Source organism: Rhinoderma darwinii, chromosome 12 (assembly GCF_050947455.1).
Source record: "Rhinoderma darwinii isolate aRhiDar2 chromosome 12, aRhiDar2.hap1, whole genome shotgun sequence".
In the NCBI taxonomy this organism is placed as follows: domain Eukaryota; kingdom Metazoa; phylum Chordata; class Amphibia; order Anura; family Rhinodermatidae; genus Rhinoderma; species Rhinoderma darwinii.
Window position 1 is genome coordinate 27,771,849 of NC_134698.1, and position 22,827 is coordinate 27,794,675.

The 22,827-nt window shown below is 44.3% G+C and overlaps 1 protein-coding gene across 1 annotated transcript in view; it reads left to right on the forward strand.

Annotated features, from left to right (window-relative positions):
• VPS18 (VPS18 core subunit of CORVET and HOPS complexes) overlaps positions 1–22,499 on the forward strand; it is a 51,962-nt gene extending 29,463 nt beyond the window's left edge. Inside the window, exon 5 of the mRNA XM_075843329.1 lies at positions 20,983–22,499. Within this exon, the coding sequence (XP_075699444.1) occupies positions 20,983–21,711 (729 nt within the window). The 3' untranslated portion in view covers positions 21,712–22,499. The remainder of the gene's footprint in view (positions 1–20,982) is intronic.
• Positions 22,500–22,827: the final 328 nt, after the last annotated feature.

The following is a 22,827-nucleotide window of genomic DNA, read 5'->3' on the forward strand; positions in this document are numbered from 1 at the left end:
CGCACGGACCTATGTTACTCTATGGTGCCGTGCAGACTGTCAGTGATTTTCACGCAGCTCGAGTCCGCTGCGTAAAACTCACGACATGTCCGATATTTGTGCATTGTTCGCGCATCACGCACCCATTGAAGTCAATGGGTGCGTGAAAATCACGCCCAGCGCTTCCGCAGCCGTATAAACTATGAATGAAAACAGAAAAGCACCACGTGCTACAAACATACAAACAGAAACACCGACAAAGGCCATACTTACTCGCAAGTCTGGGGATCCTTGTCGTGGATTGCGAGCTTGCGTCCTTTTGGCCAAAATGATTACCAATACCCCAGGTATTTTTCATTATTATGTATATTCGCTTCTCTTGGACACAGCCGGGTCTTTGATGCTGGGAGAGCATGGTGTGTTGTTGTTTGGCATAGCAAGCAGGGTAGCCCGCTCTATGAATTATCAAGGCGTCACAAATAGGCTTCTACCTGGCTATACACGTTGTGCCTCATGACGTACACACTATCCCTCCATGTTTCACTCACTTGCACCCCATTATCCATTTATTTCTATTGAGGCACTTCATTTATTACTGCCCCCTATATTTCACTTATAGTATTACACTTGCACACACACTATTCATTTATTATTTCTTACTACACATCCCATGCACCACACACCACTCCCCTCAAGACTAGTGGGAGTGGCTATTATTATTTAAAGCACCTGCTCGCCCTTTCATCAGCATTTCTGGCCTGGCTGTGTCCATTTGTAAGTATGGCCTTTGTCGGTGTTTCTGTATATGTCCCTGTGTTTTTATCGGTTCTGTTTAAACATACAAACAGAGTGTCATAATGATGGCGGCTGCGCGAAAATCACGCAGCCGCGCATCATACGCTGCTGCCACACGGAGCTGTTATGGACCTTTTGCAAGCGCAAAACGCCACGTTTTTGCGCGCGCAAAAAGCACACGCTCGTGTAAATCCGGCCTTAGGGTAGGAACACACTAGGCATGAACACTGCGGATTTTATGCAACACATTTTATTGTGTAAAATCCGCAGCGTATCGCAGTCGCAGCAGAGTGGATGAGATTTGAACAAATCTCATCCACACGCTGCAAAAATAATGGACCTGCAGTGTGACTTTTTGGCTTTTTAAGTCGCAGCGTGTCAATGTATTCTGTGGGATCGCTGCTCCTCTGTTGCGGAAATGCTGCGGTTCTGCCGCAAAAATCACAAATGAGAAAAAAAAAAAAAGGCACTTTTTTAAATTTATAAAAAAGTTTAGACTTGCCCCGGCCGTAGTCCTGGTGACGCGATCCTCTATTCTTAGCGTAGCCCCGCCTCCTGTCATGACGTTTCAGCCCATGTGACTGCTGCAGCGGTCACATGGTTCACAGCGTCATCCCAGGAGGCGGGGCTACGTTCAGAAGAGAGAGATGCGTCACTTAAACTACGGCCGGGGCAAGTCTAAACTTTTTTTTCCCTGCAGGATTCCCGCAGCGGACACGCCTCACCAAACCTGCGCCACTATTTGGTGCGGTTTTGCTGGCAGAATTCCCTGCGGCTACCGGGGCGGATAAGCTGTGTAGTTTTACTCAGCATATCCGCCTAGTGTGTCCCTTATGATGTCGCTCTTGGAGCTGCTGCCGCTCTCTAAATAGGCAGTTGGTTCAGTAGAATTTGGAATTATTTTTTTTTGTGAACCAGCTTAAAAAAATACAAAACTTTTGTGTTAGGGCCTGTTCACATCACTGTTCGCTTCCGCTCCGGGGTTCCTTCTGAGGTTTCTGTCGGGTGAACCCCGCAACGGAAAGTGAAAGTGATAGCACAGCTTCCGTTTCCATCACCATTAGCGCAGTCGACTGCGCTATTAATTCCGTCCGAAAACCAGCCGGAATGGTGACGAACGGAAACCATTAGCGATGTTTCCGTCACCATTGAGATCAATGGTGACTGAAACGGAAGCTGTGCTGTCACTTTCACTTTCCGTTGCGGGGTTCACCCGACAGAAACCTCAGACGGAACCCCGGAGCGGAAGCGAACAGTGATGTGAACAGGCCCTAACACAAAAGTTTTGTATTTTTTTAAGCTGGTTCACAAAAAAAAATAATTCCAAATTCTACTGGACCAATTGCCTATTTAGAGACCGGCAGCAGCTCCAGGAGCGACATCATAAGGGACACACTAGGCGGATATGCTGAGTAAAACTACACAGCTTATCCCGGGAGCCGCAGGGAATTCTGCCAGCAAAACCGCACCAAATAGCGGCGCAGGTTTGGTGAGGCGTGTCCGCTGCGGGAATCCTGCAGGGAAAAAAAAGTTTAGACTTGCCAGGGCCGTAGTCCTGGTGACGCATCTCTCTCTTCTGAACGTAGCCCCGCCTCCTGGGATGACGCTGTAGACCATGTGACTGCTGCATCAGTCACATGGGATGAAACGTCATGACAGGAGGCCGGGCTGCGCTAAGAATAGAGGATCGCGTCACCAGGACTACGGCCGGGGCAAGTCTAAACTTTATCAATTTAAAAAAGTACCTTTTTTTTCTTCTCTTGTGTGATTTTTGCGGCAGAACCGCAGCATTTCCGCAACAGAGGAGCGGCGATTCCACAGAATAAATTGACATGCTGCGGCTTAAAAAGCCACACTGCAGGTCCATTTTTTTTGCAGCGTGTGGATGAGATTTGTTAAAATCTCATCCTCTCTGCTGCGACTGTAATACGCTGCGGATTATCCACAATAAAATGTGTTGCATAAAATCCGCAGCGTTCATGCCTAGTGTGTTCCTACCCTAAGGCCGGATTCACACAAGCGTGTGCTTTTTGCACGCGCAAAAAACGTGGCGTTTTGCGCATGCAAAAGGTCCATAACAGCTCCGTGTGTCAGCAGCGTATGATGTGCGGCTGCGTGATTTTCGCGCAGCCGCCATCATTATGACACTCTGTTTGTATGTTTGTAGCACGTGGTGCTTTTCTAATTTCATTCATAGTTTATACGGCTGCGGAAGCGCTGGGCGTGATTTTCACGCACCCATTGACTTCAATGGGTGCGTGATGCGCGAACAATGCACCAATATAGGACATGTCGTGAGTTTTACGCAGCGGACACACGGACACACACTGCGTGAAAATCACTGACAGTCCGCACGGCACCATAGAGTAACATAGGTCCGTGCGAGGCGCGTGAAAATCACGCGCGTTGCACGGACGTATTACACGTTCGTCTGAATAAGCCCTAACAATAAGGCCCAGTTCGCAGAGTTTTTGGGCCTTGATATTGACTCGGACACTGCGTCAGAATCAGCACCAAACAACTTCCAAAACCGCCTCCCATTGATTTAATCTGAAATCAATGGGAGCCAGTCGCGGAAAAAAGAAAAAGCAGCACGTCCTTTCTTGCCGCGGTTCCGCCTCTGACCTCCCATCTAAATCAATGGGAGGCAGAAAATGCATTTTTCGCTGCGTTTTTTGTCTGCTGTCCTCAATCGCCGCGAGCAAAAAACGCAGCAAAAAAACGCGGCAAGATAGTGTGGGCAGGTCAAAATCTGCCTCAAAATTCTTTAAGGAATTTTGAGGCAGATTTTTTTTTGCCTGCAAAATACTGTGTGAACAGGGCCATACATAAACAACACTTTGAGATAATTTACTCACTGTGTCAGAAGAGCTGCTCCCACTCCAGTCCTCTTCCGGCGATGTCTTCCAGGGGAGGTCTTCGGTCCAGACGTCCAGTCCTTCACCTCCAGCCAGGCTCCAGGTAAGTTTTGTCCATGTGGGTCCGCGGCTGCGCGCGCTTCGTTCGCGGGTGCGCGGGCGGCCGGTCGCGGGTGCGCGCGCGGTCGATCGCGGGTGCGCGCGCGGTCGATCGCGGGTGCGCGCGCGGGCGGTCTCCAGTGCGGGCGTTCGTGAATGCGCGCTCGCGAGTGCGCACGCGCGGGAGTTTCATTGTGCGCGCGATCGGGTGCGCACGCGGGCGGACGGTTTGACGGCCCCCCATGACGAGGGGAGGGGGCCCGCAGCAGCAGCAGCAGCAGCTCACGACATTCTTTTGGTGAAAAAAACGGGCCCCATTGCAGGGGCCCGTTTTTTCCTACCAAAAGAATGTCGAGGCAGTTGCCGGGCCCCCCTTTCAATTAGGTTTGGCCGGGCCCCTCACACCACTACCCCTAATACCCCCCTGATGGCGGCCCTGTAGGCAGATTGATAGGGAGCGAAAGGACCGGGTATCTGGTTATGGTAGATGTTTTGTTTGCAACAGGATCAATCATAGGCAGTGGTACATGGAGAGGTGATGGGAAGGAAATGATCCTTGAATTATCTGGATCAGAAGTTTATCCTTCCCCCTCCTTAGGGGCTGTGGTCTCCACAGGAATCCTCCCTTCCCATCAGCGTTCTGGAATTGAAAGCCATTTTCCTATGCCTACTGCACTTCATGTCGTCGCTGTCAGGACACCAAGCTCGGGTTCAAACGCACAATGCCACGGCCCTGGCTTATCTAATTCCCCAGGGCAGCATTTGCACAATGGTGGGGATGGCCAAGGCTGCGAAGATTCTGGCCTGGGCGAAAGATTCTGGTTCTGACATCCGTACACATTCCCGGGGTCGACAACTGAGTCTAGACATGTTTCAGCAACACCAACTATATCTATATTTTCTTCCAGTACCAAGGCCCCCAGCTCCACCATTTTGCTTGCTAGACTTCTGGCATTTGTGAACATACACTTTAACTTGCCTTTTAAATGTTTCACTTTTAGTATCAGAAATGTGATTATTTGGGCATTTTTATTTTCATTGCTGTTTTGTAACAAAAGGATCTCCTTATCTTGTTGCCTAGTCCTCTAACCACAGTCTTTCTCCCCCCACCAATATAGTCCGACCCCCCCCTCTAACCTAACTACCCCTTTATTTTCTAGATTGGCCTCCATCCTCAGCCCTAGTTTAAATACTCTGCCACCCCAGCTAGAATTCTCTCCCCCAGCACAGCAGACCCCCTTCCATTTAGGTGCAAATCATCTGCAGAATACAGTTTGTACCCCAATGAAAAGTCAGCCCAGTTCTCTAGGAATCCAAAGCCTTCTCTACACCAAGACTTAAGCCATGCATTTAAAGAGGCTCTGTCACCAGATTTTGCAATCCCTATCTCCTATTGCAGTAGATAGGCGCTGCAATGTAGATTACAGTAACGTTTTTATTTTAAAAAAACGAGCATTTTTGGCCAAGTTATGACCATTTTTGTAGTTATGCAAATGAGGCTTTCAAAAGTCCAAGTGGGTGTGTTTAAAAGTAAAAGTCCAAGTGGGCGTGTATTATGTGCGTACATCGGGGCGTTTTTACTACTTTTACTAGCTGGGCGTTCTGAAGAGAAGTATCATCCACTTCTCTTCAGAACGCCCAGCTTCTGCCAGATCACGCTGTGACGTCACTTCCCCAGGTCCTGCATCGTGTCAGACGAGCGAGGACACATCGGCACCAGAGGCTACAGATAATTCTGCAGCAGCATCGGCGTTTACAGGTAAGTAGCTACATCGACTTACCTGCTAACGCTGATCAGAGCGCCCAGCTAGTAAAAGTATTAAAAACGCCCCGATGTACGCACATAATACACGCCCACTTGGACTTTTACTTTTAAACACACCCACTTGGACTTTGGCAAGCCTCATTTGCATAACTACAAAAATGGTCATAACTTGGCCAAAAATGCTCGTTTTTAAAAAATAAAAACGTTACTGTAATCTACATTGCAGCGCCGATCTGCTGCAATAGAAGATAGGGGTTGCAAAATCTGGTGACAGAGCCTCTTTAACTCCCTGAGTTCCGCTGTATTTCCTGTGATGCGCATGGCACAGGCAATGTTCCTGAGAATACTACCTTGGAGGTCCTTCTCTTCAGCTTGTAGCCTAGTTCTTTAAAATTATTCTCAAAGCTTCTCCACCTACCATTTATTCTGTCTTTTGTACCTACATGGACCACAACAGCTGGATCATCACCAGCCCCTCCCAGCAATTTGTCCACCCGTTCCACCACATGCCGAACCCTGGCACCAGGGAAACCGCAAACCATTCAGTTGAGGCGGTCTTGGCAACAAATTATTCTATCCTCCTTCCTGATTATAGAATCCCCTACAACTATCAATTGTCTTGCTTTACCTGCATTTCCATCCCGCCGACTACTAGCTGGGCTGTTCTCCCGGTTGTTAGGGAGATTAGTATCCACCACGGCTTCTATTTCTGAGACCGACACTCTCGCATCATCACCCAACTTGGCAATTTTGCTTGGAATATCAGAAACCGGATTGGCCTTCCTTTTCTTGGACCCCTTTCTACTGCCCCTAACTTCATTAACCCAGCTACGTGTATGATCCTGCTGACCCATGTCTTCACCTTCCAATTCTACCACACTAACTGCTTGTTCCGTCAGCAGCATGCTCTGCTCAAGATTGTCCATCGCCCTCAGTGTTGCATTCTGCTCCTCCAGATCTCTAATGCGAGCTTCCAGGTGACCAACATTCTCACATCTGCCACAGAGGTATTCACCCTGGAACTCCGGCTCCAGTCGTGCATACATATGGCAAAATGTGCACTGAAGAAAACCTCCAATCTTGCTATCCATTATCCCAGTTAGAAAAAAACTGTGAACAATTGTTAAAATAAAAGGAGAGTACTTACAGGGGCTTTAACTCCTCTTTTCAACTCCAGTTTTACAACTCCACTTATATCACAAGCCATTTAATTCAGCTAGGTAAGAACAGAGGTTCAATTGCGAGGTCCCCTACTTTATCTCCCAAGCACAAGATAGGAAGGCTTGCACCATGGACACTCTCTGGTATGTCTTCCCTCCTCTGCCTCTCCTGCTGTGGCTCTTCCGACGTCTGAAAGCAGAGGGAATTCCAACTATTGTGGTAGTCCCAGATTGGCCTGTAATTGGTATTCGGATCTTGTGTCCCTGTCAACCGATGTCCCGTGGCCCTTGCCTGTACGTCCGGACCTTTTTGTCTCCAGGACCTTTCTGCCATTAGAATTGAAGGTCGCTACGTTTAATAGTGTGGCTGTTGAGGCCGCTGTTCTGATGGCGTCTAGTTATACCTATGTGGAGAGCAACCAGAAAAATCCCCACACTATGAAATGAGATTAAACCCATAATTAAATGTAAAGTACTCAAGGGACTGGGCAATTGGGCCCATGGTGCACTCCATGTGCACCATGGGCCCAATTGCCCAGTCCCTTGACTACTTTACATTTAATTATGGGTTTAATGGGGTTAATGGTTAATGGGTTACTATGGAAGTACACTTCCATAGTAACGGTGCGAAACCCGCCACTGGAAACAAGAACCTAAAAATCGGAGTCTGACACACTACGAATTTATATTAAAAATATACAAGTTTATTGGTACATAAAAACAAACAATTTAAAAACAGAGAGGATTACCACAGTATAGATCAGACATGGGCAAACTACGGCCCGCGGGCCACATACGGCCCGTTAGGCTTTTTAATCCGGCCCGCCGAACTTGTCCAAATAATAGTAAAAACCTCCTTTTTTTTCCCCTTTCCCTGCAATGCCCACGTTTTCCCAATAGATGGCGCACTCAAAACACATTGACCGTGTTTTGAGTCATGGAAACCCCTTAACGCCGAAGGACGGATATATCCGTCCTCAGCAGCTGCTAGTTCGCGCAGGAGGACGGATATATCCGTCCTGTGATCGCGCGGGTACTGACAGTTTACCCACGCGATCAGCAGCAGGAGCACGGCTGTTATACACAGCCTGGCTCCTGCTGCAACTGCCGGAATCGAAGCACGCGCCGATTCCGGCAGTTTAACCCATTAAATGCCGCTGTCAACAGTGACAGCGGCATTTAATATGTTTGACAGAGGGGGGAACTCCCTCTGTCTCCCGATCGGTGCCCCCGCAAACAAATCGCGGGTCGCCGTCGGGTTTCCATGACAGCCGGGGGTCTAACAAAGACCCCCAGGTCTGTCTTCAGCATCTGCCTGTTAGGCGATGCCAGAGGCATGACCTAACAGGTTGCCTGTCAGTTTTACACTGACAGGCAATAATGCTTTGGTATACGAAGTATACCAAAGCATTATATATGCGATCGGCATATCGCATAGTGAAGTCCCCTGGTGGGACTAAAAAAATAAAAGTAAAACCGTTAAATAAAGTTTGTGAAAAAAAAAATAAAAAAAAATTACAGTCAAAGTCAAATAAAACTACTTTTTTGCCCCAAAAAGTGGTTTTATTTAATAAAACGGTCAAAACAAATCACACATACACATATATGGTATCCCCGCGATCGTAACAACTTGACCAATAAAATGAACACATTAATTAAACCGCCGGATGAACGGCGTCCAAAGAAAACGCAAAAAACAACGGCAAAATTCTCTCTTTTCTCCCATTCCCCCATAAAAAATAAAATAAAAGTTCATCTATAAGTCCTATGTACCCCAAAATAGTACTAATGAAAACTACACATTGTCCCGCAAAAATCAATCCCACGTACGGCCACATCGACGGAAAAATAAAAAAATGACGGCTCTTGGAACGCGGCGATGCAAAAACAAGTAATTTTTTTCTAAAAGGGTTTTTATTGTGCAAACGTAGAAAAAACATATAAAACCTTTACACATTTGGTATCCTCGTAATCGTGCCGACCCGTAGAATAAAGGTAACATGTTATTTACGCTGCATAGTAAACGGCGTAAATTTATAACGTGAAAATTAATGCTGGAATAGCTGCTTATTTTCAATTCTCTCCTAAAATAAAGTTAATAAAAGTTAATCAATATGTTATAAGCATCTAAAAATGGTACAATTACAAAATACAACTCGTCCTGGAAAAAACAAGCCCTTATACGGCTATGTCGACGGAATAAAAAAAGAGTTACGACTCTTGGAATGCGACCGTGGAAAAACAAAAAATAATCCTTGGTCATTAACGTGCAAAATGGCCCGGTCATTAAGGGGTTAATGTGGCGCGTATTTCTCTTTATTTCACTTTAATTTTCACTTCGTTTCACGTCACCATTAAGCCCTTCGGTTTTCAAAGAGTACAATATCAGCCGTCACTTTGCCACGAAGCATGCAAACTATGCTAGCAAGCAGTCAACACAAGAACGGGCGGCTACTGCTCAGAGGTTGGCAGCTAATTTACAGAGTCAACAGAACTTTTTTCTTGATAAATCACAGTGCGTATGTTATTTTAATCTATTTACATTTCCTCCTCCCAGTATCTGCAAAATAGTATGTAAATGCCATATCTTGCATATTCCTTGAGACAAATTTATTAACTGATAAGGGCTGTTTTTCACATTTGAAAGACAGTTAATAAATTGGGTTGTAGTGTTCTTACTGTGCTATGAGGTTTGCACACACTACATTTAATGCTTTAGTATATCCGGCCCAAACACTCCCTCCAAATGCTCCTGGCCCGGCCCCTCTGTCAAATTTTAGAACCCATTGTGGCCCGCGAGTCAAAAAGTTTGCCCACCCCTGGTATAGATGGATACCAGGCACTGAAAAGGCGCTGTATCAAACAGGATAGAGTGGGCAATGTGTATGGTGTATATTGCACCATGCAGCCTGCATGTGCCTGTATAAAGTCAAAAAATCAATCAAGATCCCCCACTCCTAAATGAAACCATGCATAGAATATACCTACAGCAGCCTAACAATCAGTTTAAAGAATGGATATTAAATCAATTTGAATAGTATGGTCCAATGTTGGTATAAACTATTAGTTAATTCTGCAAACTGCAGTGGAACACCTTACCCATGTTTAAAGAGCGGCACTGTCTGACATCGCACCCCGACGCACGTTTCAGCAGGAAGCCTTTTGTCTGGGGGTGGTGTCAGAGAGTCAGGACGAGCCTTTTAAATAACATTGAGCCAATCACAGGTGAGGAACTCACCTGTGATATCTCAAACGAATCACACAGAGCAGCGCTGAACGTAGCATCTGAAGCGAGAGTAACAACATCCAGGTCACAAACCGGAAGTGGTAGGGTACGAGTCACGTGTCCCACCAGCCCTTGCAACCCAGATTACAGAGATACAAGCAGGGAGAGTGCGCAGGCGCAACCTCACACGCTCTATGCAGGGAACGAGCAAGCGAGCAAATACCACTCGCAAGAAGCCTGTACCGAGGAAGAAAAGGGATAAGGGTAAAAGAAAACAGTAGCAGCATTTTACCCAAATGTATATAAACACATGGATTGGTACCTGTCCCTATACTTTCCCTATAGTGTATACACAACGTAGGTGATGTGCCATAGCAAGTGGTGAATTATTAACCCCTTAATGACCGCCGATAAGCCTTTTCACGGCGGTCATTAATGGGCTTTATTCTACAGCGCCGCTATTCCACGGCGCTGCATTAGAATAAAGTAAACCGAGCAGGGAGCCATGAAATCTCCCTGCTCTCAGCTGCCAGAGGTAGCTGAGGGCTGGGGGCGTCCCTGCTCTGCCGGGTGAGATCGATTTATAAGTATCGATCTCACCCGTTTAACCCCTCAGATGCGGTGCACAATAGTGTGCACCGCATCTGAGTGGTTTTGGAGAGAGGGAGCTCCCTCCCTCTCATCCCACGGACACCCGGCGATGAAATCGCCGAGTGTCTGTGTCTCCGATGGCAGCCAGGGGCCTAATAAAGGCCCCAGGTCTGCCTGTAATGAATGCCTGCTAGGTCATGCTGGAGGATCGCATAGTGAAGTCCCCTAGTGGGACTAGTATAAAAGTTGAATAAAGTTAATTTAAAAAAAATTTGAAAAATAAATAAATTAAAAACCCACCTTTTCCCCTTACAAACGGATTTACTATTAAAAAAAACCCACAATAAAGCAAAAAAGTTGCACATTTGGTATCGCCACGTCCGTAACGACCCCGACTATAAAGCTATTACATTAATTAACCCGCACTGTGAACGCCGTAAAAAATAAAATAAAAAACTATGGAAGAATTGCTGTTTTCTGTTAATCCTGACTTTAAAAAAATGTGATAAAAAGTGATCAAAAAGTCGCATCTACTCTCAAATGGTACCAATAAAAACTACAAGACGTCCCGCAAAAAACAAGACCTTCTACAGCTATGTCGACGCAAAAATAAAAAAGTTATAGCTCTTCGAATGTGACAATGGAAACATTTAGAAAATGGCTTGGTCATTAGGGCCCAAAATGCAAGCAGGGGGAAGGGGTTAAACAAGCATAAATATAAATACATACGTTACACACATGAATGAAAGATTATTAACAATTAATTGAGATTATAACCAATAGAGTGAAAAGCACAAACATATTCATACATTTACACGAATAAACATACATTACATATTGATTTACACATATACATCACAAATGCTTGCAGTGATCACAATGCAATACAATATATACACACATACACATATATACATCAAGTTGTAGGAAAACATACATATACATACATACACAACCCATAAAAACCCCCACATTATATGTGACAATTCATATACCAAAAAAATGCTTGATAAATGCATAGATATTAGATGTATATTAAAAATCCTCATATACCATAAAAAGTGATTTGAAATGATCTAATTAAATAATTTCAATTATACACGTGAAAAACGTGTGAAATGTGAAAACACAAACTAATGTGCAAAAAATGTGAAATTAAGATGACAAATTAATAATGTGATATAATATGAATTTGTGTCAAGTATATGAGCCAACAAACCTTGAAAAATGTTAGAAAGTGACAAAAATATTCAATATGAACGCAAGAGCGTGTGTGTGTGTGCGTGAAAAGTGTTGGGCAAAAAAATGAATTCAAGTGCATATAAAACAATGTATATGTTGCGTCCCTACAACGCGTGAAATTGGTTGTAAAGTAATAATTAATATTTATTCCAAGGATAAGTACATACGCGTATACGTGTTATACCATACATACACATACATATTAACCCCTTTAGGACGCAGCCTGCTTTGGCCTTGTGGCACAGCCGATTTTTTTCAAATCTGACATCTATCACTTTATGTGGTAAAAACTCGAACGCTTTTACCTATCCAAGCGATTCTGAGATTGTTTTCTCGTGACATATTGTACTTTGTTAGTGAAAAAATTTGGTCGATAAATTCAATATTTATTTGTGAAAACCGTCAAATTTTAGCAAAAATTAAAATTTTTCTACATTTAAATGTGTTTGCTTGTAAAACAGATAGTAATACCACACAAAATAGTTACTAGTTAACATCCCCCATATGTCTACTTTATGTTTGCATCATTTTTTTTCACGTACTTTTATTTTTCTAGGACGTTACAAGGCTTAGAACTTTAGCAGCAATTTCTCATATTTTCAAGAAAATGTCAATAGGCCATTTTTTCAGGGACCAGTTCAGTTCTGAAGTGGTTTTGAGGGCCTGATATATTAGAATCCCCCAATAAATCACCATTTTGAAAACTGCACCCCTCAAAGTATTCAAAACCACATTCAGAAAGTATTTTAACCCTTTAGGCGTTTCACAGGAATTAAGGCAAAGTAGAGGTGAAATTTACAAATTTCATTTTTTTTGCCGCAATTCATTTGGAATAAAAAAAAAAAAAAATCTGTTACACAGAAGGTTTTACCAGAGAAACGCAACTCCATATTTATTGCCCAGATTCTGCAGATTTTAGAAATACCCAACATGTGGCCCTAGTGTCCTAATGGACTGAAGCACCGGCCTCAGAAGCAAAGGAGCACCTAGGGAATTTTGGGGCCTCCTTTTTTTTAGGAATATATTTTAGGCACCGTCAGGTTTGAGGAGTTCTTGTGGTACCTAAACAGTTGAAACCCCCCCCAAAGTGACCTCATTTTGGAAACTACACCCCTCAAGGCATTTTTCTAGGGGTATAGTGAGCATTTTGACGCCACTGTTTTTTTGCAGAATTTAGTGGAATTAGTCTGTGAAGATGAAAATCACCTATTTTTCTGTGGAAACATAGAATTTTTTCATTTTTACAAGGAATAAAGGAGAAAAAGCACCCCAAAATTTGTAAAGCAATTTCTCCCGATTACGGCAATACCCCATATGTGGTGGTAAACTGATGTTTGGACCCACAGCAGGGCTCAGAAGGGAGGGAGCGCCTTTTGGATTTTGGAGCGCAGATTTTGCTGGATTGGTTTTTAGTTCCATGTCGGGTTTGCAACGCCCCGGAGGGACCAAAACAGTGGAAACCCCCAAAAAGTGACCCCATTTTGGAAACTACACCTCTCAAGGAACTTTTCTAGGGGTATAGTGAGCATTTTGACCCCACAGGATCTTTTTTAGAGCTAAGGTGACCAAAAAACAAAGATTTTGGCACTTTCAAATCTTTATTTCTTACAGCGTTCACCGTGCGCAATAAATTAAGTTTTACTTTATTCTGCTGGTCGGTACCATTACGGCGATACCATATGTGTATAGTTTTTTTTAACGTCTTGCAACGTTTGCACAATAAAATGACGTTTCTATAAAATAATATATTTTCTGGGACACGCTATTCTGAGCCGTAACTTTTTTTTATTTTTTCGTCAAAAAAGTTGTGGGAGGTCTTGTTTTTTTGCGGGACGGGTTGTAGTTTTTATTGGTACGATTTTGGGGTAAATGCGACTTTTTGATCACTTTTTATTCTATATCTTGGGAGGGGTGGTGACCAAGAAATAGCGATGCTGACAGTTTTCCGTTTATTTTGTTTGCGGCGTTCACCGTGCGGAAAAATTAACATTATAGTTTCATAGTTTGGGTCGTTACGAACACGGTGATACCAAATATGTGTACTTTTTTTTAACGTTTTCATTTTTTCCCTATAATAAATGACTTATTATAGGAAAAAAACAACTTATTTTTACACTTTTATAAAACATTTTTATTAACTTTTTTTTACTTTTTACACTTTATATTTTTGACCTGCAGCTCTGATTGTTGCTAGAATACATTACACTACCTAGGTAGTGTAACGTATTTCAACTGTCAGTGTGATGTCACAGTCACTCTGACAGTTGGTCTACGAGGATCAACAGAGGCTAATCCTCATAGGCTGACATACATGGCAGACCTGGGGGCCGTTGTCTGGCCCCTGGGTGCCATCAGAAGCCCCCACGATTGCATGGGGGCTGCTGATGCGCTACAAACCCGCTACATGCGGAGATCGCAATCGAGCCCCGCATGTAACGGGTTAATTGCCGAAATCAGCGGCGATGAGCCGCTGATCAGCAACACTGGAGTGTCAGCTGTCGGGGACAGCTGATCTCCAAGTTCCCGATGCACACTGTCGCCGACAGTGTACTATCGGGAACGACACAGTGACTTCCTGTCACTCTGACAGGAAGCCTATCAGGACCAGCCGAAGGTTGGTCCTGATGGGCTTCCGTCCATGGCAGACCCGGAAGCCATTGTTTGGCTTCCGTTTGCCATAGTAACTATCGGCAAACCCCGAGATTTCGGACCGGGGTCTGCCGATATGTTAGAAACCCCCAAAATCCACCTGATCGCCGAATTTAAGGGGTTAATTCGCCGAAAACCAGCGGCAAAGCACCGCTGGTCGGCAAGAGTGGAGTGTCAGCTGTCGGCGACAGCTGACTTCCCGGTGCACACTGTCGCCGATAGTGTGCACTGGGAAAAACTCAGTAACTGTACGTCCTTGTGCGCTAAGACACTGGCAGCAGGGACGTACAGTTGCGTCCTGGTGCGCCTAGGGGTTAATAATCAAGGGAGTATGAGGATGGATGAAAAAACCATCACTAGGACGACATTCGTCAACCTCGTCCATAAACGGGCTGCTCGGAACTTTTTGAGAAAATATTATTGTGGGCTCGAAAAATATCAAACGAGTAGGTCACGGCAAACTCATAAGTATGTTACTGGCAATCTGTTAAAAACTAAAATAGATAAAAGTTAAACAATGAAAGTTTGCTAGACACGTTAGTTCAAAGACTTAAAAATAACACCATGGGAGATCGCAACACCCCTTACAGGAAAGCTGCAAAACCCACATTTTCATTTAGACCTAAGGCCTCATGCACACGACCGTAGTGTTTTTCTGGTCCGCAAATTCCAGGACCGTGTTCCGTGAAATGTCCTCCGCAGTTCATCCGTATGTAATCCGCAAAATGCGGATAAAAAAAAAAAACCCTAGGTAAAACAGGATGACGACAGAACTCATTCCCGGTCGTCGCCTAGCAACACTTCCGCAAATCCGCAAACTGCGGTTGACACACTGAGGTGTACCCGCATTTTCCACGGGCCCATTGACTTCTATGTGCATGTCCGCATCTAATTTGCGGGCCGTAATAAGACATGTCCTGAGTTTCTGCGGCACGGATTTGCGGACATGCGGAGACCCGTGAAAACACGGATAGTGTGTATGGGCCCATAGAAATGAATGGGTCCGCAATTCTCCCGTGAATTTGCGGGGGAATTGCGGCCGCAAAAACACGGTCGTGTGCATGGGGCCTTAGGCCCCATGCACACGACCGTGTTTTTGCGCCCGCAATTCCCCCGAAAATCCACGGGAGAATTGCGGCCCCATTCTTTTCTATGGGGCCATGCACACGACCGTAGTTTTTGCGGTCCTTGCACGGCCCGGGAGCCCGGACCGCAGAAAGAACGGGCATGTCTTATTACGGCCCGGTTCTGCGGTCCGGGCTCATTGAAAACAATGGCGATGTGCATGTCCCGCGATTTGCGGGCGGCCTGCGGCTGACAGTCCGCAGCCGGCCGACCCGAAAATCACAGCCGTGCACACGGCTACGGTCGTGTGCCTGAGGCCTTAGGGTTGTACTGACTTCAGTTTCCAAATCCATCTGGATTCCAGTTTTAACAATTTTCTCATCAATGACCCACCTCTCAGATCAAGTTCTACATGGTTGATGCCTTTCACATGAAGATCTTTGGAATTGCATTGATGATGTAGAAAAAAGTGTCTCGGCAGAGTTTTCAAGAATTCTACCCTTTCGGGTGTAGTGCAGGTGGTAGCTGCCTCAATGCCATTTACATGTTCTTTTGTCCTTACTTTGAGCTCTCTTGTGGTAAGGCTGATGTAAATTTTTGGACAAGGACAGCATGCATATTATACAACTCCTTTGGTGTAACAATTGGCCAAGTAATTTTATATGTTGTCGAACCAGATGAATCCACGAATTCATCACTTGTCGATGTTTGGACAGGCTGCTCACCGCCCACATGGGCGACAGCCCCATTTTGGTTTACTCACTCCAAAGATTGGTTTCATCATTGAAGGTTTGTGGTAGCTATGAACCAGAGCGTCATGAAGGTTTCTTGCACGTCTAGACGCTAAAGCAGGTTGTGTGGGTAAGATCTCTGATAAAATGGCATCAGTTTGTAGAACCGGACAATATTTGGCCAAACATTTTCTCATCTCACCCCATCTGTCATGTAAGTGGTAACATACCTGAGAAAATTGTTAAAACTGGAAGGCAATCGTAATCTTGCGAGATTACTCTGTAACCTGTCATTTAAAACGAGATTATGCTTGCCTTGCTGTGAATCTCACACAAACGTTAGCAAAGTGTCAGGATTCTGAATAGACCTCACGTCCTGGCTGGAGGTAATGTATATTCACTGTCCGGACACTTGAGTAACGTTAATGTGTGTGTATGTGGCTGCACATAGTGATCTAGTAAGATTACCATGTGCTGTGTAAATGAATGGGGAGAAGTGTATGACGCTGATTGGTCAACTGATTGGTCAGCGTCATACACTTCTCTCCACAACGCCCACTTGGTTAAAAAGTAAAACACGCCCAGTTGTCCATTAAGAAACTCATTATCATAAAGCTAATATAGGTCATAACTCCGTCAAAAATGATCATTTTTCTAAATAAAAAACACTGCTGTATTCTACATTATAGCGCCGATCATATTATGTAGAAGATAGTCCACTTATAATGTGGTGACAGAGCCTCTTTAAGAATTTTCACTCACACGCAGTGAATTCGGTTTGAAACTGGCCACAACCAGCTTTTATTGTCTTCATACAGGAAAAGCAGTTTTACAAAACCATTCAAAATAAACCCTAGGCCTTCCAGCCTCTAACTAAACATACAACTTCCCTAGCTATGAGGGTGAAAGACCTTCTGCCCAGCACCTCACAACACATATGTGTTCTTACCAGAACCTCTGTCTCCCACAGGCTGGCAATACCTGTCTACCTCAGACTGGGAGCATTGTGTGAATAGATCACACCTTTCTTAAAGGAGCCTTAACAGCTGGCAGCTAATGAGACTCATAAGGCAGCCCAAACCCTGGACTGTCCTAGAGACGGAGTGGAACCTCCACTATTCTCTTCCACTCCAGCAGCCATGATCTTTTTCCAGGTTTCTTGCCTAATAAATAAGGAGAAAGAACAATTTCTCTTGTAACATTCTTTTTAAATATATATTGATGTGTTCTTCACATAGACAACTGATATATATATGTATATATATATATATATATGTGTGTGTGTGTGTGTGCTGTATAAGTTTGCAGTCACAGGCGTTCTTGCACCTGTTTACATGTTTTGTTTAATTTTGTTGGAATGTGCTGTTTACATTTTTTTGTTTTATATGATTCATATATGTGGGTTTAGTGACTGCCTCCATTTTTGTTCTTGCACTCCTCCCATTCTGCCCTGGGTGATTTTAATTAGTTTAGTGCTGGTTCCTACCATCCCCAAGAATATGTAGCTTTGGTCCCAGTTCTGGGTGTATGTGCAGCGTAGGTTCCCACCTCCATAGAGGTCGCCTTTTCGTGGCAGGTGGGCTCACACAATTTGATCAAGATGTGCGCTAAGAACCTTCCTATTATAAGTAGATTTAGCAGTAATGCATATTTATTTATATGTAGTGGCTTAGGTGGCATTAGTGTTCGCAGTCTGCTGTCGCCATTTTCTTCTCCGACGGCATCCGCAGATAGATAATAAAGTATACTTATCGGTCGGGTGATCTTCACTGGTCTGCTATTGCTTTTCGTCCTTAAGGGGGTGTACTGTTGTCCATCGATCTATATGCACATATATAGCGCTGCATGTCATTCGAGCCTTAGTGACCCATACTGTATTCTTTCTAATCTTTGCTGCCCACTCAGAAACTGGTCTGGTAAATGCAGGTCTTCTCCTCCAGGTTGCCAGCCCCTTCCTTCCCTGGGTTCACCTCAGTAGTCGGGCTAACAGGACAGCAGCAGCAGTTCAGCCAGAGCCACCTATGGTGTGGCTATGGAGTTTAGGTTAACCCTCAGCACAATGTGGAGCGATTCAATCACAAGAGATTCCTATGAAGCCCAGCCATTCCTTACCCCCCCCCCTCTCCATACTTCTCAGATGCAGCAGTTAAACCAAAGCCACCCACGACGTGGCTATGCAGTATAGATGACTTAGCCACGTGGATTCATGTGAAGTCGCCGTTCATTATTGCCAGTACAGCCTGGTTCGGGGGGAGCGACAAGCGTGCATGTTCCCTACGTCATGCGCATCGCACCCGGAAGTCTAGCTGTTTAACCCTTTAAACGTCACGGTCTGACTGCAGCATGATCAAAGGGGACTCCCTCTTCGATCACGTCACCAGAAATCTCGGTGATGCAATTGGAGACTGGAGAACCCTCTGCAGTCTCTTCAGTAGGCCTGCTGTTAGAGCACAGTATACACAAGTATTCTAATACATTATAAATCTAAAATAAAGGTTACTAAAGTTATGACTGCATGGGATAAAGAAAAACGAAATTTAACAGAATAATAAAGGAATGTCCAAAAAATAAGTAATTTAGTATAAAATGTTATTGCCCATTCATTATGAAACAACAAACGTAAACATATTTGGTATCTACACGGCTGTAATCACCTGAAGAATTAATTTAACAGGTTATTTAGCATGAAACATGAACGATATAAAAAATACAGTGCAACAGTCCACATCTATTCACACAAACGTTTTATATGGCCGTGCTACACGTGTGATTTTCACGCGCGTCGCACGGACCTATGTTAATGAATGGGGCCATTCAGACTGTCAGTGAATTTCACCCAGCGTATGTGCGCTGCGTAAAACTCACGACATGTCCTATATTTGGCCGTGTTTCGCGCAGCACGCACCCATTGGAGCACTTCCGGGTGCCGCACGTGATGCGCGCTACAGTAGTAAAATAAATAAATGAATGAAAACAGAAAAGCACCAGTGTCATAATGATGCCGGCTGCACGAAAATCACGCAGCCACGCACCATATGCTGATGCCACACGGACCTTTTGCGCGCACCAAAAACGCGTTTTTTGCGCGCGCAAAACTGACGTCCGTGTGAATAAGGCCTTACTTGTTCTGGCCAGTTGCTAGGGGCGTGTCTTACTGTGTGTGATATTTGCCAGTACTGTTTGCTTAATTCAATCTGCCCATAGTTGCCATCATACACCTAAACAGCCAGCCAACATTTTGCAGGCGGAAAAATGTGCCTCAAAATTCCTGAAGGAATTTTGAGGCAGATTTTGACCTGCCTGCACTTTCATGCCGTAGTTTTGTTGCGTTTTTCGCCTAAAAAAAAATGCTTTCTCTGCCTCCCATTGATTTTAATGGGAGGTCAGAGGCGGAACCGCGGCAAGAAAGAACATGTTGCTTTTTTTCCCGCCTCACATTGAACTTAATGGGAGGTGGTTTCAGCCATATTTTGACGCTGATTCCAACGTGGTTTCTGTGTCAAAATCATAGTTAAAAAACAGTGTGAACTGGGCCTAATGGCGTGCACTACACTTTGAGAAGGAGTGCAGGTCTGGTGCCGCCTCCCTCTACCCTTATCCCTGTCTATACACTCGATTCCATAGTGTATATAGAGGGGGAAGAGGGCGCAGGGAGGCAGCGTCTGACGGAGGCTTATTCTAAAGTGCCTCGGTACACACTGTGGAACAGGCAGTAGTCGAGTGCAACATATTCTCTGCGCTCTGCTGCTGCCGGTTTCATAGTGTTTATAGAGGGGAAGAGGGTGCTCTGGACGGAGGCTTGTAAAGCGGCTCTGTACACACTATGGAGTGGGCAGTAGCAGAGCCGCTTCATATCCTCTGCGCACTGCTGCTGCCGGTTCCATAGTGGTTATAGAGGGGAAGAGGATGCAAGGAGGCAGCGCCGTCGGACGGAGGCTTCTTCTAAAGCCCCTCTACTGCTTCCATAGTGTGTACAGAGTGCATCATATTCTCTGTGTTCTGCTGCTGCCGGTTTCATAGTGTATATAGAGGGGTAAGAGGGTGCAGGGAGGTGCCGATGAACAGAGGCTTATTCCCAAGCGCCTCTGCTCCACACGGACAGCAGCAGAGCACATCACATTATCTTCCCTGCGCTCTACTGCTGCCGCCTACTGAAATACAGAACTAAATAATACATGGAGGAAGAGACCTTCCTGAAGTCATGATGGGGCCGTCTACGTCTGACGTCATTATGAGGCCGCTGCCCACCCGTTCACACAGGCAGCAGACTCCGTACACCGAGTAGGTTCAAATGGTGTATGGATTTCTGCTAGCAACAGCAAAAAATCTAGAAATAAAATGTGGTAGAAAAGTGTCAGAGTGGCTATTTCAAACACATATAACACAAAAAGTAGCCGAAATTAATAAAGTGTATATATATAAGTACAAAATATATTTATATTACACATGCTGCTAGAAAATAAAAAGTTGTTTGAAAGTTTAATTACGCTTTAAGGCTATAAAAGCAGATTTAGAAGTTACAGGGCACATTTTTTCTGTCTTTTGACACCTTTTTAAAGGGTTATCCTAAATTTGTTCTGGTTATTTTCCGTTAAAGGAATATTCTAGCCACACAGATTATATTTAATATCATACAACCAGTTTGACTGCTCCTGGCTTAGGGAGCTCTCCACAGCCACACTGATGCTTTTTCTGCAATCTCTATGCCGCCTGAGCCTTTCTTTGTACAGAAAACTAAAATACACTTCAAATGATTATTGTAAGATACTCTTCTTAACGTTAGAGATATTTTGTGTTAAATCTTTTATTTTAATTTCCATAGGTTGATGTGGATCTAGCCAAATCCTGTGCAGATTTACCAGCCGATGATGAAGAACTTCAGAAAAAGTTGTGGTTGAAGATTGCTCGCCATGTGGTGCAAGAAGAGAAGGACGTGAAGAAGGCCATGGTTTGTCTGTCCAGTTGTAATCTACTTAAAATTGAGGATATTCTCCCGTTCTTTCCAGATTTTGTGACCATTGACCACTTTAAGGAAGCTATTTGCAGCTCCTTACAAGCGTACAACCTGCATATTGAGGAGCTTAAGCAAGAAATGGAAGATGCTACATTGAGTGCTAAGCGAATACGGGAAGACATGCAAGAAATGAGAAATAAGTATGGCTCGGTGGATCCTCAAGATAAATGTTCTAGCTGTGACTTTCCCCTTTTGAATCGCCCCTTTTATCTCTTTCTTTGTAACCACATGTTCCATTATGATTGCCTGATGCAGACTGTGGTCTACAACCTCCCACAATATAAACAGTTGAAGCTGGAAGACCTGCAGAAGAAACTGATAGCTGTAGCACAGCCTTCCAAAAGTCGCTCACATGCAAAGGATGAGGACAGTATAAGTCTGGGGAAAGGGCAGAAAAGTCGCGAACAAATTAAAGCAGACATCGACGACATTGTTGCAGCTGAGTGTCCTTTCTGTGGTGAACTGATGATTCGATCTATTGACACACCCTTCATAGATCCTCAGCGATATAAAGAAGAGATGCTCAGCTGGCTTTAGGATCTACTTGTAAGGTTTTAGTGAAGTCACGCAAGGTCATAAGTTACCCTGATGGGTTTTTCCATCTCTAACAATAAAATCGATTATTGTCAGCAGTAAATATTCACAGCTGCTGTAATGTGTGGTCTCAAACTCCTTTTTGACCATCAAGAAGCCTCTTACTTACTTACACTTTTATTTTCATCCGATGTCACTGCTCAATATTTTTATAATATTGCAGTTGTGATCATGTATGTTTTGCTTGTGGAAAGATTTCTATCTTAAAGGGTTTGTCCAGTCCTAAAAATTCATGGCCTACCCTCAGGTTAGGCCATCAATAGCTGATCGCTCGATGTCCGACTCCCGGGACCCCAGCCGATCAGCTGTTTTGAATGAGGCACTGCTTCCCCATCATTTCTACTCGCTCACTGTGAATCGTTGACACACATGTAGTGGTGATTCACAGGTATTGCAGCCTTCTTTTTACGAGCGAAGCAAACCCTTCAAAACAGCTGAACGGCAGGGGTACCAGGAGTTGGACCCCGAGCGATCAGCTGTTGATGGCCTATCCTGAGGATAGGCCATCAATTTTTCTGGACTGGACAACCCCTTTAACTTGTTATTTTCAAGTCATTTCTATTTGATTGATCTGCAAAGATGCAGCCTAACTAATGTTCAGTAGTATGTTGCATTATTAAGTTTAGAGATACACCTCTTTAGTATCCTTTTTTTTTTTTCTTCTGATGAGGGAAAAAATGTAGCATGTCAAATGTTACTAAAGCGTATTAAACTTTGATTATTTTCTTTCATCTTTTGTGGTTCACAATGTCTTGGTTACAACTTAAGCAATATGTAAAAGTGGGAAAAAAGGTATTTGTTCTTTTAGGATTATGAGGATGGGAGTAATAGTTATTTTTCTATACTTGCATAATCAGTGGGAGAGCTTTAATTGGACACTAACTTTTCAAACAACTTCTAATCTAATACTATACCTGATATAGATTAAAATGTAGTTGTTTTTATCCATGGAATTCTGTGTGGAGTTACTGCCACTAGGTGTCTCTTTTCCTGGAATCTGCTGTCCACTACCTGTTGTCAAGCAAAGTCTTTCCCTGGTTGCAGTGCAGAATTGACAGA